We start from the raw sequence: 16,589 nt of genomic DNA on the forward strand, positions 1-16,589 counted from the left end.
CTATATGTCATGTCTTAGCTTATCAGCAACGATGTTTCACCCTTTAAATGCAGTATAACATACAGTGGTACCTTTGTTTACAAACTTAATCCGTTCCAGAAGTCCATTCTTAAACCAAGGTGTGCTTTCCCATAGCAGCGGGGGACTCAATTTACACTCAACAGGAAGCGGAACATGTTCTGCTTCCAAGGCAAAGTTCACAAACCAAAACACCTAGTTCCAGGTTTGCAGCGTTCTTAATCCAAGTTGTTCATAAACTAAGCTGTTTTTAAACCAAGGTACCACTGTATTATACTTCAGTAAAGGGAGACCAATTATGGGCTCTCCCTTCCTGGAGTTTTCAAGCAGAGGTTGGAGAGCCATCTGCTGTGGGGGGAGGGGTCCCTCTAGTTCTGGATTTCCTCCTACACGCTCTGGGGTGAAGTAGCCCCCATCCGCCTGGCTCCATGAATCACACAGGGACCCTTTTCATCTTTTACCTGGGTCCACGTCGGAATCATTGGGGTCAAAAGCATCATCTTCTGTGAATGGACGGAGGCAGCTTTGCCTGTCTCCAAAGACACGGTTTCTTCTGGCTGGTAATGTCCCATCTGAAAGGGAAAGCTCAAGAGTTAGCTTACTGAGGTTCACCAGAAATGTTCAGCTGGCTCCATCTTCTTCTAACGCTAACTAGAGAAGTGACACTAATGAACTGTTGCAGCAGGAAGTCTTCAGGTGGGCTTCCATTTTGTTTCATTTTCTCAGTAGTAAGAACCTTAGATGGAATGCAGCTTCAAGGAAGTAGCATGTGCATTCTTCAGGTTGCAAGGGAAATGCAAAGTGTTATGAGAGGAATGCAGGTTTGGTTCAAAACTGAGAGTTGAACAGAGGGAGAGAGACACACCTCTCTAGGCCAGGGGAACTTGTGCCTCCCCTCCCTCCTCAAAGGTTGATTCACAACAACATCTACCATCCCTGGCCACTGGCAATGTTGACTGGGGCTGGTAGGAGCTGGAGTTCAGCAACATCATACTCCAAACTCCAGCCCCTCGGGCTTGTCAAGGCTGGCCCAAGACATTTTGCTGCCTGAAGTAAAGCAGCAAATGTCCCCCCTCCCTACAGGCTAAGGTGCACCGTCAAAGCAGGTCAATTCCCGAGGCAGAAAATCAAGCAAACAAACAATAATTTGCTGCCTTCTCATGACACTCAAAAGCAGCTGCCTAAGTTGACTGCCTCCCTTTGCCTAACAGCAGGGCCGGCCCTGATGGGTTTCTGAATATTCTGTGCAGCCATGCTAAGGGTAAACTCAAATGGCATAGCCCCTTAATGAAAGCTACCCCAAAATGAAAACAGCAATGCCACCAACCCAGGCACATTAAAGGATCACCAAAACATTACTCCACAAATTCCTGAAGGTCACTATTGCTGATGTAGAGTTTCACTGTGCTTGGCATGGACTTGCCATGTGTTTGAGCTGAACCACGTGGCAAAAGGATTGCAAACAGATCTGAATCTGATATGTATTGGAAATGCAGAGAAGTAGAAGGAACATTTTTTTCATACGTAGTCGACACGCAGAATAGTTAAGGAGTATTGGGAAATGATACATAATGAGATGCGGGAGAAAAAGTTTTAAAAAACATTCACCCCCAAACCAGAGGCATTCCTTCTGGGAACGGTGATGAGACAGAGGTGCCCAGGATCCAGAAAAACTTGTTTATGTATGCAACTACAGCAGCTCGGATTTTGTTAGCCCAAAAGTGGAAGGCGAGAGAGAGGCATAACCAGCAAAATAAGAGAGCAAGAAGATCAAGTATATAAAGAGGAGTGGAATTTTGTGTGTGGAATATTTGGAAAATAATGCTAGCAGGATTAAAGTATAATATAGTACAAAGATATAATTAGGGGGGGAGGGGGAGGAACTAAATTAAATGGGTTTTTTTGTTCTTAGAATATGCAGAAATTATGAAAAAAATTTAAAGAGCCATGGATGGGGAAGAATGTATGACTACAATGGTGGATATTTAATGATGGAAATGCATATCTGAAAAATTTACAATAAAAATCAATATTTTTAAAAAAGGATTGCAAACAGGATGGACACAAATGAAGTGCTGCCATGCAGAAATATTTTTTTTTGGCAGGCCCAACATTGGGGACTATAATGTCTGAATAGTCAGATCTGCCAACATCATATTTACCTGAGGTCTCTGCGTCCACACCATGTTCTTCTGCCACTTTGAGAAATATCTGCAAGGGAGAAATGTTGAAATGACTGCACTCACCTTTGTTAGCCACACAATGGGACCTACTTTCCCCCAAAGATCTCTGTAATTCCCTCCCTCCCGCTTCAGAGCACGCTGCCAATAGAACACAAGCCATCTGAACAACAACAAACTGCTTTCAGTATCGGGTAGGTTTATACAACTGAGAGAATTGCATGGCAAAGTTTCTCCTGGATTAATAATTTCAGGAAGCAGGTGAGGGAATCAGACTTTTTGATGGGGTTTGCCTGAATATGCAGAGAAAGCTCATGCCTCCAAAACTGCTGTTATTTCTTCAGGCTTGGTGGAAATCTAAATTCACCCACACATTTTGGACAAAGGGTCTCCAAAACCATTTCCAAAATTGTTAAAACAACCTCTCTCGCCAATTCCAGCTTTAGCCTTACTCTCATTTAAACCTAGATTCTGATCTTATATTCAACATAAAGATCTAACTTTTCCTTCTACTGATGGCTGCACGTTTGGCAATAGTATGCTTTTGGAAATCCCAGAATGAGCTTCCCCTTAACGCGTGGTTCTACAATATCTGGGACGTGGCTATTTCAGTGTGAATTACTGGGCTTAGAAAGGTAGCAAAAGGTGTTATAAAGAGAGACACCTTTGATGAAACCTGGTTCCCCTTCTTTTCATACCTGAAGGAGCATCTCCACCCCCATCGTTCTGCCCAGACACTGAGGTCCAGTGCTGAGGGCCTTCTGGTGGTTCCCTCACTGCGAGAAGTCAAGTTACAGGAACCAGGCAGAGGGCCTTCTCGGTAGTGGCACCCGTCCTGTGGAACGCCCTCCCACCAGATGTCAAAGAGAAAAACAACTACCAGACTTTTAGAAGACATCTGAAGGCAGCCCTCTTTAGGGAAGCTTTTAATGTTTAAGAGACTACTGTATTTTAATACTTTGTTGGAAGCCGCCCAGAGTGGTTGGGGAATAAATAAATTATTATTATTATTATTATTATTATTATTATACGTAAGAGAACTAGATAGCAAATTGTTCCCCCACCACCACTAAAGAGAGAGGGGGGGGGGGAAAGAACTGCTGGTATTTCTTCATTAGGAAGCACATGGCTCACATACCTCTTCCAGAGTCGTCTCAGAGATGCCATAGCTGGAAATGCCAAGGTCAGAGAGGCGGTCGTCAATCTCATGAAACAACTCCACAAAAGCTCCCTCTTTAGCGGCTTCGTAGGGCAGAACATAAGTTATCTCATGGCCAATGTCTTCCACCAGCCTGGCTTCAGGGACGTGCTTCATAATGAGATTAGAAATCGCAGAAACATCTAGAAGAACCAAGAGATCATCAAATTCTTCCACTGCTGAGAGTTTGCTCTCCACCACACTAATCACAAACCAGAATTATTTAATATTTGAGGATTTTTGATCCATTTCTCTGGGCAACATCCCTGCATGTAGGCTTACAAGTATACACTCATAAGGAACCCATCTTTTAGCACAGAAGAACTTACCCTCTGAAATTCCCCGCACATTGAAATTCGGCAGGCAACTTCACTGTACTGTTTAAGGAAGGTGCTAAAAACTTTGCTTAGTCAAGCCTGCCCAGATATGTAAAGTTGACATGCATTTAAATAGGTGGTTTTATCTTTAAAATGTGTGTTTAAACTGCTCCTTTTCATTTTATTTTTTTGTTAAGTTGGTTTTTAACTCTGACTTCTATTGATAATTTAAATGTATATGTGATTTTGTGATTAAGAAGTATACAAATGTCATTACGAAAATAAAGTAAAATAAATGATGGAAGATTTAAGGTAAATGAAAAAGAGAGGGGAGGAGGAAGAGGAGAAGAAGAAGAAGAAGAGGAGGAAGGAGGAGAGGAGGAGGAGGAGGAGGAGGAAGAGTATTGGATCAAGCCAATAAATAAAAATTGCTGGGGAAAGCAACAGAAAAGTGACAGGGTGAAAACCTTTTTTAAAAGAAGGCACAGAGGAAGCCAGGCAGATGAGATTATTGACTAATCTCAACAATAATTTAAAAAAATACAACCACCACCACTCTGCTGACTTAAAATTATAAAAGACAGAGACACAAGAAACAACCTGAATGTTTTGTTATCTTTTAAAATCCCTTACCTATTGTCAAGGTGTCACTTTCATGGTCACTGCCAAGTCCAGCATCTGAACTGCTCTGAGACACGCTGTCATCCTAATGAGAAAAGAAAAGGCGATCCAATTATCTGAACAAAGTCAGGGTGTTTTTTTAAAAAGAGAGAGAGAGAGGAAAAAATGCAATTCTCAAGAAACAAAAAGGACACTGATATTATGTCTCTAAGGAGCCCATGTGGTGCAGTGGTTAGAGAGTCAGTCTAGGACCTGGGAGACCAGAGTTGAAATCTCCACTTAGCCTTCAAGAGAAAATGGGGTGTGGAGAACCATTTACATACAATACACTGAGCTCCTTCTATGACTACACGCTATGATCAAACTGCATTATTGTACACACTATAGGGACGCGGGTGGTGATGTGTCTAAATCACTGAGCCTCTTGAGCTTGCCGATCGAAAGGTTGGCGGTTCAAATCCCCGCAACAGGGTGAGCTCCCATTTCTCGGTTCCAGCTCCTGCCAACCTAGCAGTTCGAAAGCATGCCAGTGCCAGTAGATAAATAGGTATCACTGCGGCAGGAAGGTAAACGATGTTTCCATGCGCTCTGGGTTCCGTCACGGTGTCTCGTTGCACCAGAAGCAGTTTAGTCATGCTGGCCACATGACCCGGAAAGCTGTCTATGAACAAACGCCGGCTCCCTCGGCCTGGAAGCGAGATGAGCACCACGACCCCATAGTCGCCTTTGACTGGACTTAACCGTCCAGGGGTCCTTTACCTTTTTACTTTTACCTTTTTTATTCGAGACATATATATATAAAAATTGTCCAGTAGCACCTTAAAGACCAACTAAGTTTGTTCTTGGTATAAGCTTTCGTGTGCATGCACACTTCTTCAGATACCTGCACATGAAAGCTTATATACCAAGAACAAATTTAGTTGGTCTCTAAGGTGCTACTGGACAATTTTTTAATTTTTTAGATATTTCTAAATATATGGCTACCTACCTGAATCTAGAACCTTTTTTATTGTACGGGCTATTTCTGGTTGTTGGCTAAAGAAATAGGATATGTTACTTGAGGGGCCCCAAAATCTCCCCATTGTTTCTAGAAGAAATCAGCAAACTGCACCCCTCCTCCTCTCCCCTTGACAGCACTTCTGAAAGCAGTACCTTTTTCAGGTAAGACACGGTGCTGCTACTGTTCCTGTAGGAGCTGAGTGAGGAATCCACGTCCTTCTTGACTAAGGTCAGATAATATCCAGTCCCCAACTGGTTCTTCAGGAACAGCGAAGAGCCAACGCAGCACAGTTTGCCATGAGAAATGATAGCAATTCGGTCTCCGAGGATGTCCGCCTCGTCCATATGGTGTGTTGAGAGGATGATGGTGCGACCTGACAACCAGGAAGAGAAGAAGCCAAATAGACCAGACTGGTTTAGTGACTGTGCACCCATATATTGTTTCTAACAAATGGCAGCTTAAAGAAAGCTGGTTTACATTAAGGAAACAGCATAGCCCTACAGCATCAAAGCCCCAGTCCAACTGTGGGAGAGTGGAGGGGCTGCGGTTGCTTTTGGAGACCATAAAGAAGGCTGATCGCCGAAGAATTGATTCTTTTGAATTATGGTGCTGGAGGAGACTCTTGAGAGTCCCATGGACTGCAAGAAGATCAAACCTATCCATTCTGAAGGAAATCAGCCCTGAGTGCTCACTGGAAGGACAGATCTTGAAGTTGAGGCTCCAATACTTTGGCCACCTCATGAGAAGAGAAGACTCCCTGGAAAAGACCCTGATGTTGGGAAAGATGGAGGGCACAAGGAGAAGGGGACGACAGAGGACAAGATGGTTGGACAGTGTTCTCGAAGCTACCAGCATGAGTTTGACCAAACTGCGGGAGGCAGTGGAAGACAGAAGTGCCTGGCGTGCTCTGGTCCATGGGGTCACGAAGTCGGACACGACTAAACGACTAAACAACAACAACAACAAATAGAAATGAGGGATCTGGTTGCAGATCTCCACCAATTTGACTAAAGTCTTTAAAAACAGCAACCCATGATTGAGCTGTCTGTTCATAATAACTTTAATTAATTAATTTTTAATTACTGTACAATTTTGTAACATGCAGAGAATAGCATTTATAGAGAAACCAGAGATTGGAACTGAGGGAAGTCAGGGGTGGGGGTGGGGAGGATGGTGTTGTTTTATGGGAGGGAGGGGGAGGGGGAAAATGGGGGGGGGATTAAGGATCATATGTTTTAAGATAATATGTTTTGTTTAAAATTTTTAATAAAAATATGTATATAAAGGTCTCATATACCATGAAGCTAACAGATGCACAGATTTAAGCCAAAGAAGCTCTAATGATATTTGCCAAAATTGATACAGGCTGATGCAGTAGGAGTTTTATCAACATCACAATAAACTTTATTTTACTGAAGAATAAAAATAATAATTAATTTTTAATTAAATCTCTTTTTTTTAATTCTAAAAAATGAGAAAAACCCATTTAATAGGACAGGGGTCTTTTTAATACTGGTATACAAATAAAGAAAAGGACGGTCTTCTCCAGCCGTTTGCCAATCTTCCTTCTTCAGTTCCATTTGTGGATCCGTTTTCAAACTGCACGTTAACTTACTTATATAGGAGAAGGAGAAAGGTGGGGTCTAAAATCTCTAAAGGCCGGCAATACCAGAAGGAAGTCATCAAAGAGATGTCAGGGAACATGGCTGCAGTGCAGAACCACCACACCATACAGATGAAACTTTTCACTGGGTCGCAAGAGGAAAAGTGGTACCTTGGCGATATTTCACAAGCAGCTCCCAGATCCCTCTGCGAGAATAAGGGTCAACTCCAGCCGTCGGCTCATCCAGAATGACAACCTTAGAGCCGCCTACAAAGGCCAAAGCCACTGAAAGCTTTCTCTGCATACCACCTACGAAGCAAAAAAGGACAAGATTCAGTCTAATTTAATCTAGGATTCGATTCCGCTTTACCTGGGGTGGTCTGTGGAACTGCTGCTATGCGCTTATGTGAATGCATGCATGGTAGAAGAGATTTAGGTCTAAGACAACATTCCCCAGCCTACTGACCTCCAGGTATTTTAGACTCCCATCAGCTCCAGACAGAATAGTCAATGATCAGGGTGTATGGGCAATCTATCTGGAATATATTTGTATTTCGAGGAGTTAAGTGATCTGACTCAATTGTCATCTCCTGCCGCCTCTTCCTTCCCCCTCCCTATCTCTTGTTAAGATCCTTGATGGTTGGAAGGAAGTGATAGTGCTGGGTACCTTCATTGATGTTGGACATGGTTTGGACAAAGTGAGGCATTGGGTAAAAGGTAAAGGGACTCCTGACCATTAGGTCCAGTCGTGGCCAACTCTGGGGTTGCGGCGTTCATCTCACTTTATTGGCCGAGGGAGCCGGTGTACAGCTTCTGGGTCATGTGGCCAGCATGACTAAGCCGCTTCTGGCGAACCAGAGCAGCGCACGGAAACACCGTTTACCTTCTCGCTGTAGTGGTACCTATTTATCTACTTGCACTTTGACGTGCTTTCGAACTGCTAGGTTAGCAGGAGCAGGGACCAAGCAACGGGAGCTCACCCTGTCGCGGGGATTCGAACAGCCGACCTTCTGATCGGCAAGTCCTAGGCTCTGTGGTTTAACCCACAGCACCACCCGCGTCCCTCTCGAGGCATTGGGAGAGAGTGGCTAATGAATAATCTGCATACAGCTAGTAATGTATGACTTCAAGTAGCCAGTCAGGCAAGCCACAAGGGCTAGCTATCTAGCTATCAATAAACTGGATGGTTTGGGGCAGGGATTTGGAGAAGCTCGTGCATGGATTGATTGGCCACAGGGGCCATGCAACCTAAGGCTACTTGGGGGAGCCACTTGGCCACGTCTTGAGGCTTCCAAGTGGCAGGTTGAAGAGCATGCTTGGTATGCATATACTGCTTGCTGTTTAGAATAAAATCTTTAATCTTCTCACTCACTCATGTTTTGTATTGCTTCTGAATCTCATTTTAAAAGAAACACCTTGCATGTGGCAAGACACAGGGATGGTGGGAGTTACGGTCCCAAAACATCCACGGGCATTTGGCTGCCAATTATTGGAAGCCAACAGACAGATTAGATGGGTCTCAGGCCTGATCCAGAAGATCTCTTGTTATGCTTTGCATGCAGGGGTATACAGGGCAAGGCAAACAATAGTTGCATTTGGCTGAATAAATGAAATTTACCAGAGAGTTTGCTTGTCTTTGATTTGAGTTTATGAGGCAAACCAACATCTATGGCCATCTGCTTCATTTCCTTTTTCACCAGCTTTTCCGACAATCCCTTCAGGCGCGCATAGAACCAGATGTGTTCCTCCACTGTCAACCTAGGCGTGCGGGGAGAACAGCCACATTTTTGTAAGAAAAAACACACATATTGTCTGTTCCTTATCATCCAGTTTTAAAGTGCTAACGTGATAATAAAAATACATTTAATTGTACCTTGGATCCCAAATGTCTTGGTACGTTTTGGTTCGGTTTGCGAATGTTCTTTGGAACCCAAACGCCTGACGGGGCTTCTGCAGCTTCCAATTGGCTGCAGGAGCTTCCTTCAGCCAATCAGAAGCCGCGCTTTGGTTTCTGAACATTTTGGAAGTCAAACGGACTTCCGGAACAGATTCTGTTCGACTTCCGAGGTACGATTGTATTCAGAGGCGGAATCCCAAATTAGGCATGATAGGAAACTGCCTTATACCAGGTTGGATAACTGATATTGTCTTTGCTGATTCTCTCTCTCTAAACACCCCCCCCATCACAATCGTGGGAATTTTGCTAGTTAAGAAACAAATGAAAAGGTCCAAGGGAATGGTGATTCATAGCGTGACTCACTCATCAAACAGGACATTGTGCTGGGGGCAGACACCCAGATTCTTCCGGATGGTGCTGAGCTCAGAACGGATGTCTTTGCCAAGGATGAAGGCTGTGCCCGAAGTTGGGGGGAATAACCCAGTCAAGATGGACCTAAATATAACAAAAGGGAAGTTGAGTGCAAACAAGCAAAGCAAAGCATGACTTTGGAAGGTGTTTTCCCACCGTACCAATTTTGCCCTCTTACATTGTGGTGGTTTTCCCAGCTCCGTTGTGTCCCAGGAAGGAGGTAATCTGCCCTTCGTAGAAATTCAGAGTAAGGCCGTCGACAGCCAGTTTCTTGCCATCGCGGTAAACCTTCACCAGGCTTTGAATCGACACCCCAAGGTGAAGATGACTTGGCTCTTCTTCCATGCAGACTGTTGCAACAGGAAAGTAAATCTACTTAGTGAGGCATGACATGTTTATAATACCTGCAAGCTACTTCAGCATCGGACTGGACAGGAGGGGGCAGAGGGAGAACTGCGGTGTGACCCCCCAGAAATTGGGTTTCCCGAATCCAAGGGGCTGCAGGTCTTAAGAAATCAAACTGAGAACAGCAGGGAGCCTTATCCATTGGAAAGGATTCCATCAGAGAAGCCACTGAATAAAATGTAGGAGAACACCAGTTGCTTACTTTCAGATGAATTTTTGTGAAGAGAAGGGGTCTGTTGCTCTCCAGATTCCTCACCACACCAGTAGGACTTCGTAAAGGGAAAGTACCAGGGTCTGGGAATGCCGTATTGACCTAAACAAAAGGGGACAAAGTGACCTGGGTGAGACTTGGGGGGAAATCATTCAGATGTGCAGAAGATAAGATGCATCTCCGAGTACTGAATTTTGCAAAGATTGGAGCCCGATCTGTCCATATTATCTAGTCACTTTACCAAACACCCTTCACACACCTTGAGGTGGCTAAAGGTAGTTTGTATGGAGTAGCTTCAACGCGCCAGAAACAATCCAGCCAAGGGAGTTAATGTGCTTGGACTAACCACAGACCTGGGGAAAGGAAGGATTGCTAACGGCTGCGAGGAACACTCTGCCCTTGATCTTTGGAGGAAGCAGCCTCATAACAGTGATGTAAGAGGACCAAAGGCATTTCACTGCCTCAGGTGAAGGACAAGACAACACCACTGTCCTGTTCCATGCACAAAAGTGGGCTGGGTTAGCACCTGAAAGCTACTAAAATGCTGGCACCTGAACAGTATCCTCCATTGCAGGACAAGGATACAGGGCAAGCCACATGCAGCTCTGTCCTCTCCTCTTCCCTATAGCCTCTGCTGCCTTAAACGATCAGCTCACTTTGCTCAACAGCAGAGTCAGCCCTGTCTAATGCATAACCTTTTTATTACATTTTCAGATTTTACAAGTTCTTTTAAACAACAAATCTCTCATATCCGCTAACTTCCCATCCACCCTTCCGCAGTGTTCTAAAGCTGCTATGTTACAGTGGTACCTCGGGTTACATATGCTTCAGGTTACATACGCTTCAGGTTATACACTCCGCTAACCCAGAAATAGTGCTTCAGGTTAAGAACTTTGCTTCAGGATAAGAACAGAAATCGGGCTCTGGTGGCGTGGCAGTAGCAGGAGGCCCCATTAGCTAAAGTGGTGCTTCAGGTTAAGAACAGTTTCAGGTTAAAAACGGACCTCCAGAATGAATTAAGTATTTAACCTGAGGTACCACTGTACTTACATTTTACCCATTACAGTGGTACCTCTGGTTAGGTACTTAATTCGTTCTGGAGGTCCGTTTTTAACCTGAAACTGTTCTTAACCTGAGGTACCACTTAAGCTAATGGGGCCTCCCAGTGATGCCGTGATGCCGCCACGTGATTTCTGTTCTCATCCTGAAGCAAAGTTCTTAACCCGAGGTACTATTTCTGGGTTAGCGGAGTCTGTAACCTGAAATGTCTGTAACCTGAAGCGTATGTAACCCGAGGTACCACTGTACATCAATTCTGACTACCAATTCTCATCTGTTGTTATCCTGAATACGTTTTAACATAACCATGGTATTTTTTCTTCCAAACATTCCACAGATTATTTCCATTCTTCCAAAAAAAAAAAATAAAAAAATCCCTCCTTTAATTCTAACAGTTGGTCTAGCCATCTCAGCATATTCCACCATCTTCATAAGCCAATCTTCTTTCAGTGGGACTTCTTCTTTCAATTTTTTGCACAAAGATTATTCTTGCCACCGTTGTAACACACATAAACAAATCAAACAATTCCTTCAGAGCACAGTCAAGGCTCTTGTACTTGCTATCTCTGGTGGATCTGCAAGAATCTGTCACCGCTCCTCCTCCTGTGAGACTGCTGTTTGTGGGATCTCCCATGGCTGGATAATAATATGGAAACAGCAGCATCCCTGACTTCCAAAGGGAGGGAAGTGGGGTAATGGGAAGTAATGGGCTAAGACGGAGAGAGATTTGATGTGCTACTGCTCACCTGGAAAGACAGCCTCGATGTACCAAGTCAGAACCCCATACAGCAGACTATCGAACAGCATCATACACACAGAAGTTGTCAGATTGTAGCTGTCTCCTTCCAAAGGGCTCATGAAGACATTGTCCCATTGCAATCCAACACCCTGCTCTTCAAACAGGGAAAGGTACTCACTGCCAAACCCAAAGGCGACCGGAGAAAGCAGGCTCTGCAGAGGAAAAACACCAGTTAACATCCTGGGTGCATTCACTCACTCACTCACTCACATTTTCAGCGCAAGGAAAGATTAACCCTGCCATAATGGCAACAGGGAACAAAAGCAAAAGCCGATTCAGCTGTGACCAAATGGGTACCTGAGCTAGTTCCACATGGGTGGGACAAAGGATGCAGTTCCTTACCATCTGGGTATCATCTCTTTAGTATGGAGGCTGGCAATCAGTTGGTGAGGAACTATACCATTGGCCCTGCTCATGTAATCTCGAAACCAAATATTCCTGGAGCAGATTTGGAATAAGTTGGGGGGAAGAGTTTCCAGTACCACTATGGGAAACATACACACCCATCGCAGGAATTCCTGAGAAGGACAGTGTTTGTGGTTGCAACTCTGTGTCAACAGAAGATACAACTCATGTGCTCCTTGAATGCCCTTTTTATAATGATCTTAGAAACAACCACATTTACCCATTGTTAAGATCACAGAAGGGAAGCTCACCCCTAGCAAAGACTTGTTTTTTGCTGTCCTATGTAGAGACGTATACAGTCATACCTCATGTAACGTTTGCTTCAGGTTACACATTTTCAAGTTGCATCCCACAGCGACCCGGAAGTAACAGAACGGGTTACTTCTGGGTTTCACTGCTTGCAACCCGTGCACGCACAGACGTGGGTTGCGTTCTGTTCAGGTTGTGAATGGGCCTCTGGAACAGGTCCCGTTTGCAACCAGAGGTACCACTGTATATACTTCAGAATATCTAAATTTCTTGCTAAGGCTCTACAAATCTGTGATATTAAACTTAAAGGGGGTATGGGAAATGAATTATCCTTTAAAGGTTAAGGAGCAGAAATGTAAATCTCTATTATTATTATTATTATTATTATTATTATTATTATTATTATTACTATAATTATTATAGTTATCATTTGTATAATGGCTGCCTGCTAAAACACAATGAACTGACTTGATCCCAACTTTCCCACAAAGTGCTAAAGGGTGCAGGTGATATACATATTATTTTCATAATAACCCTGGGAGGTAGATTAGGCTGAGAGTTGGTAACTGGCTCAACACTGCCCAGTGAGTTTCGTGGCCATGTGGTCATTTGAACTCTGACCTCCCAGATCCCAATTCAATACTCTAACAACTACACTGGTGTAGTGAAACCAATTAAAGTTTGATTAAAAGTTGAAAGAATTAGGGAATGGGGGAAGGGGGTGTGCAGGACCAACCCCCCCCCCAAAAAAAAAATTAGTCCAAGAAGGTATCTACCCAGACCAGATTAAAAAAAGATCTCTCCTTGCTGGCGGTGCTACCCTCCCCTCGCCACCCCGTCCCCCTTGCACTGACTCACCGCAAACGTTTTGAGAGAGAAGGTCATGTAATCATGCCAGGCAAAATTCAACGTGCAAGGCAAGTAGAGAGTAAAGTAGATGATCCCTGCACAAGCTGCCGCCAAGTTGGCCCTTGAGAAAAAGGTGCTGATGAGGAAGCACTGCGTTATGGTCACTATGCCAAAGATAGACAGGAAGACAAACACCACACTGGGGTCACTGTAGGGCAGCAGGTTTCCTTTCTGGAGAAAGAGAGGACCAGTTGTACAGCCATGAAACATTTGACAATTCACATTTCATTATTGCTTTATTATTATCACAGCTTATTACAATTACTAGTATTACTGTTATTATTTGTACACACCTGTGGTGGTTTACATTAACAAGTGGGGGCAAACATGTGTTTGCAGTAAGCAAGTTGATGGGTCAGACATACAGAGACAGTCCCATGGGGCCTGGCAGGGTAGGATACAGATCCTTGGCCAATGTGTTTAGCTATCAAACCCACATTTGCTACTGTGGAATATGTGAAAAGGTGCTTAGCCATCCCATCTTACAAAAAAAGAATGGTCACCTCTGAGCTCATGTGTTCTTTCTGAAAACATTATTATTATTATTATTATTATTATTATTATTATTATTAGCCACTGTGGGCAGCTTCCAACGTATACAAAAACTTCCTGATACAGGGTCGCCTTCAGATGTCTTCTAAAGACAGATGTGTTGTATAGTTACTTATCTCCTTGACATTTGATGGGAGGGCATTCCACAGGGTAGGCTCCACTGCTGAGAAGGCCCCCGTCACCTCACTTCTCTCAATGAGGGAATCACCAGAAGGCCCTCGGAGCTGGACCTCAGTGTCTGGCTGAACGATGGGTGTGTGTGTTTGTGTGTGGAGATGCTCTTTCAGGTATACAAGGCCGAGGCCGTTTAGGGCTTTAAAGATCAGCACCAACATTGTGCTTGGAAATGTACTGGAAGCCAATGTTTCAGAACCAGTATTTATTGACTACTATGCTCTGCTATTATTTTTACGTTCTTGTTCATCCTTAAGGGAGCGAAGGCAAGCAAGTTATACCACAGGATGCATTCTTCTATCCCCTTAACTGGGAGTAAGTCCCATGGAACCCAGTGGGACTTACTCAAGAACATAAGAAGAGATCCGTAGCTAAGGTGAGAATTGAACAGTGGGGGATCCTAATATTGCATGGTAAGCCACTATAGTAGATCAACAGTTGTGGATTAAACATCCTATTAACCAAAGGAGTGAGAACGTGGAGCCAGGCTAACCTTGAGGATGAGCGTCAGGAGCCCAGCGCTCATGAGAATGGGGATGAGGCTGCTAATGAACCAGCTGAGCCAGAGGGTGCCGTTGTTTAGGCCCATAATCCTCATGGTCTCTTTCAGGCGGGCCTCCTTTTCGTACACAATGCCCTTGACGATCACGGCCACAGAGTAGATCCAAGCCAGAGTCATGAAGAGGGGCATGGAGCCGCTCATGACACGCAAGAATCTGCAGAGGGGAAACCAGAGGAAGGCCAAGACTTGGGGTTATCGTTTATTGGTAACAAGTTTAAGGCAGACCAAAAGAAATACTTCGTCATGCAGTGTGTAATTCACCTTTCAAGATTCGATGGTGGCTGCCTGCCTGCCTGCCTGCCTGCTTACAAAGCTTTTCTAAAGAATGAGAATTTGTGTATGAGTGGCTACCATAATAGCTAAACAGAAAGCCGATGTTCTGAATGCTGGGGAAAACAAGGGGGAGACCATTTCTGCTTGGTTTCAGAGCCATCTGTTCAGCCACTGCTGGAAACAGAATCTAGATTGCCCTCTCCTCCCCCTCCAGCGCTATCTTGGACCCAAGAAGTATGAGCTGCTCTAGGAGGCTAACCTGCCACCATCTTGAAAGCTTCCTCAAAGATGACCCATGGAGGCTTTATAGAGAAGCTTGCCTTCCCCCAGGAAGTGGCATCTTTGAGAAAATGTCACCACTTGAAGAAGACTCCCAAACCCCATCATGGAGGTTCTTTCCTGTCACTGCCTCTGCAGTCGGGTGAAGAACCAGCTCACGTTTCTCCAAAATCTGCCACCCTAAAACTCGGGTCCACTCTGACTTAAGCAGAGTCAGCCACGCCAGGGGACCACTCACTCAGAGACTGTCACTTACACATCATCCACATAACAGGGGTAGGGCATCTGCTGAACGTAGACTCCCGTTTTCTTCTCGGAGCCGGTCACAGTACGGATGATCGCCTGCTCTATCACATCCTGCAAGTAAGCAAAGCCTCCCCAGACGTAGCGCATGTCCTCAAAAGGATCAGCTCGAGGACCTGGATCCCAGTACCTATAGCACCAAAGCAAAACAATAGTTGGGTCAGAATTCTCACGCCCATTCCTGTTAATCGCGAACCTACCAAGGCCTCTTTGAGGACTGCTCACCCGTCCTTAATTTTGTTTGTTCTCTCCACGCTATCGATGTCCATCCTTATCTTGTACTTGACATGTTGTGGCAACTTCACGCTGCTAGGAGTGATTTCAGGGAAAACGATGCCTGCCCAAAACCTCCTCTGATCCAGCAGCTCCAGGGACTTGTCGATAAGCCGCACTTCACTAGGCATGGCTTCCAGTTTGTCCAGATTGACACACTGCAACCATGACGGACATAATGAATCAGAACCTGGGCTGAAGTTTCTTTGAGAAGCAAATATTTGCGCAAACACTGAAATAAGAAGCATGCACCATTTCTGTCCGATTAAATGCTACAGTGCCAGTGTGGTGTAGTGGTCATAGTGTCAAGATTAAGATCAAGAATGGTGGACTTTGACTTACATCATCAAGTCGAAATGTAGCTTTCCCCCCAAAAGATGTGGGCTCAGCGGACTGGGTATTCTTAGGGACACCTAAGCTTTAGTCCATTTGGCCAGCTAAGGAGGCCCACTGATGACATCTTTTCTGAGAGTGCTCTTCCCCCACCGCCCAAATCCTGAAAAATGGCCTTGTGTATCTCTTAGGACCAGTTTCTGTTCTGCAGTCTATTGCAGAAATTATTCTTTCTGAATCGACTTGGAGAGAGAAAAGAAATAGCCCCAATAATAATGAACAAGATCAAAACACTAGTAAATATGAGACTCACTTCCATGAAGCGGGAAATAGTCAGAACAGCATGGTCAGTTTCATTGAAAGCTTCCCTCCAGGTGCGGGTTGAGCCATTCACCGGATGGACATCCTCCAGGTTCTTTGCCAAGAACAGGGATAGATCTTCTACGGTCCAGCTTGAACCCATTAAGTGGTGTTTCCAAAGGAACTTGTTCTTCAGTAACGTCTGGTGTTAGCAACATAGCGAAGAAACTTAGTGAAATTCACCATGAAGTAAGAGCA

General features: G+C 44.5%; 1 protein-coding gene across 2 annotated transcripts in view; it reads right to left on the reverse strand.

The window, feature by feature from the left end:
- The window catches only part of ABCA1 (ATP binding cassette subfamily A member 1), a 112,693-nt gene that overhangs the window by 29,081 nt on the left and 67,023 nt on the right, over window positions 1–16,589 (reverse strand). For both annotated transcript variants that reach the window (XM_079959045.1, XM_079959046.1), the window contains exons 12-27: window positions 16,345–16,533; window positions 15,651–15,856; window positions 15,379–15,555; window positions 14,502–14,724; window positions 13,232–13,453; window positions 11,667–11,871; window positions 9,853–9,963; window positions 9,424–9,595; window positions 9,198–9,329; window positions 8,556–8,695; window positions 7,109–7,246; window positions 5,487–5,707; window positions 4,347–4,419; window positions 3,337–3,539; window positions 2,181–2,229; window positions 480–590 (exon numbers count right to left, since the gene is read on the reverse strand). In XM_079959045.1, coding sequence (XP_079815171.1) covers window positions 480–590; window positions 2,181–2,229; window positions 3,337–3,539; window positions 4,347–4,419; window positions 5,487–5,707; window positions 7,109–7,246; window positions 8,556–8,695; window positions 9,198–9,329; window positions 9,424–9,595; window positions 9,853–9,963; window positions 11,667–11,871; window positions 13,232–13,453; window positions 14,502–14,724; window positions 15,379–15,555; window positions 15,651–15,856; window positions 16,345–16,533 — 2,572 coding nt within the window. The remainder of the gene's footprint in view (window positions 1–479; window positions 591–2,180; window positions 2,230–3,336; window positions 3,540–4,346; window positions 4,420–5,486; window positions 5,708–7,108; window positions 7,247–8,555; window positions 8,696–9,197; window positions 9,330–9,423; window positions 9,596–9,852; window positions 9,964–11,666; window positions 11,872–13,231; window positions 13,454–14,501; window positions 14,725–15,378; window positions 15,556–15,650; window positions 15,857–16,344; window positions 16,534–16,589) is intronic.

The sequence above is a fragment of the Podarcis cretensis genome (assembly GCF_951804945.1).
Source record: "Podarcis cretensis genome assembly, chromosome: 17".
Lineage (NCBI taxonomy): Eukaryota > Metazoa > Chordata > Lepidosauria > Squamata > Lacertidae > Podarcis > Podarcis cretensis.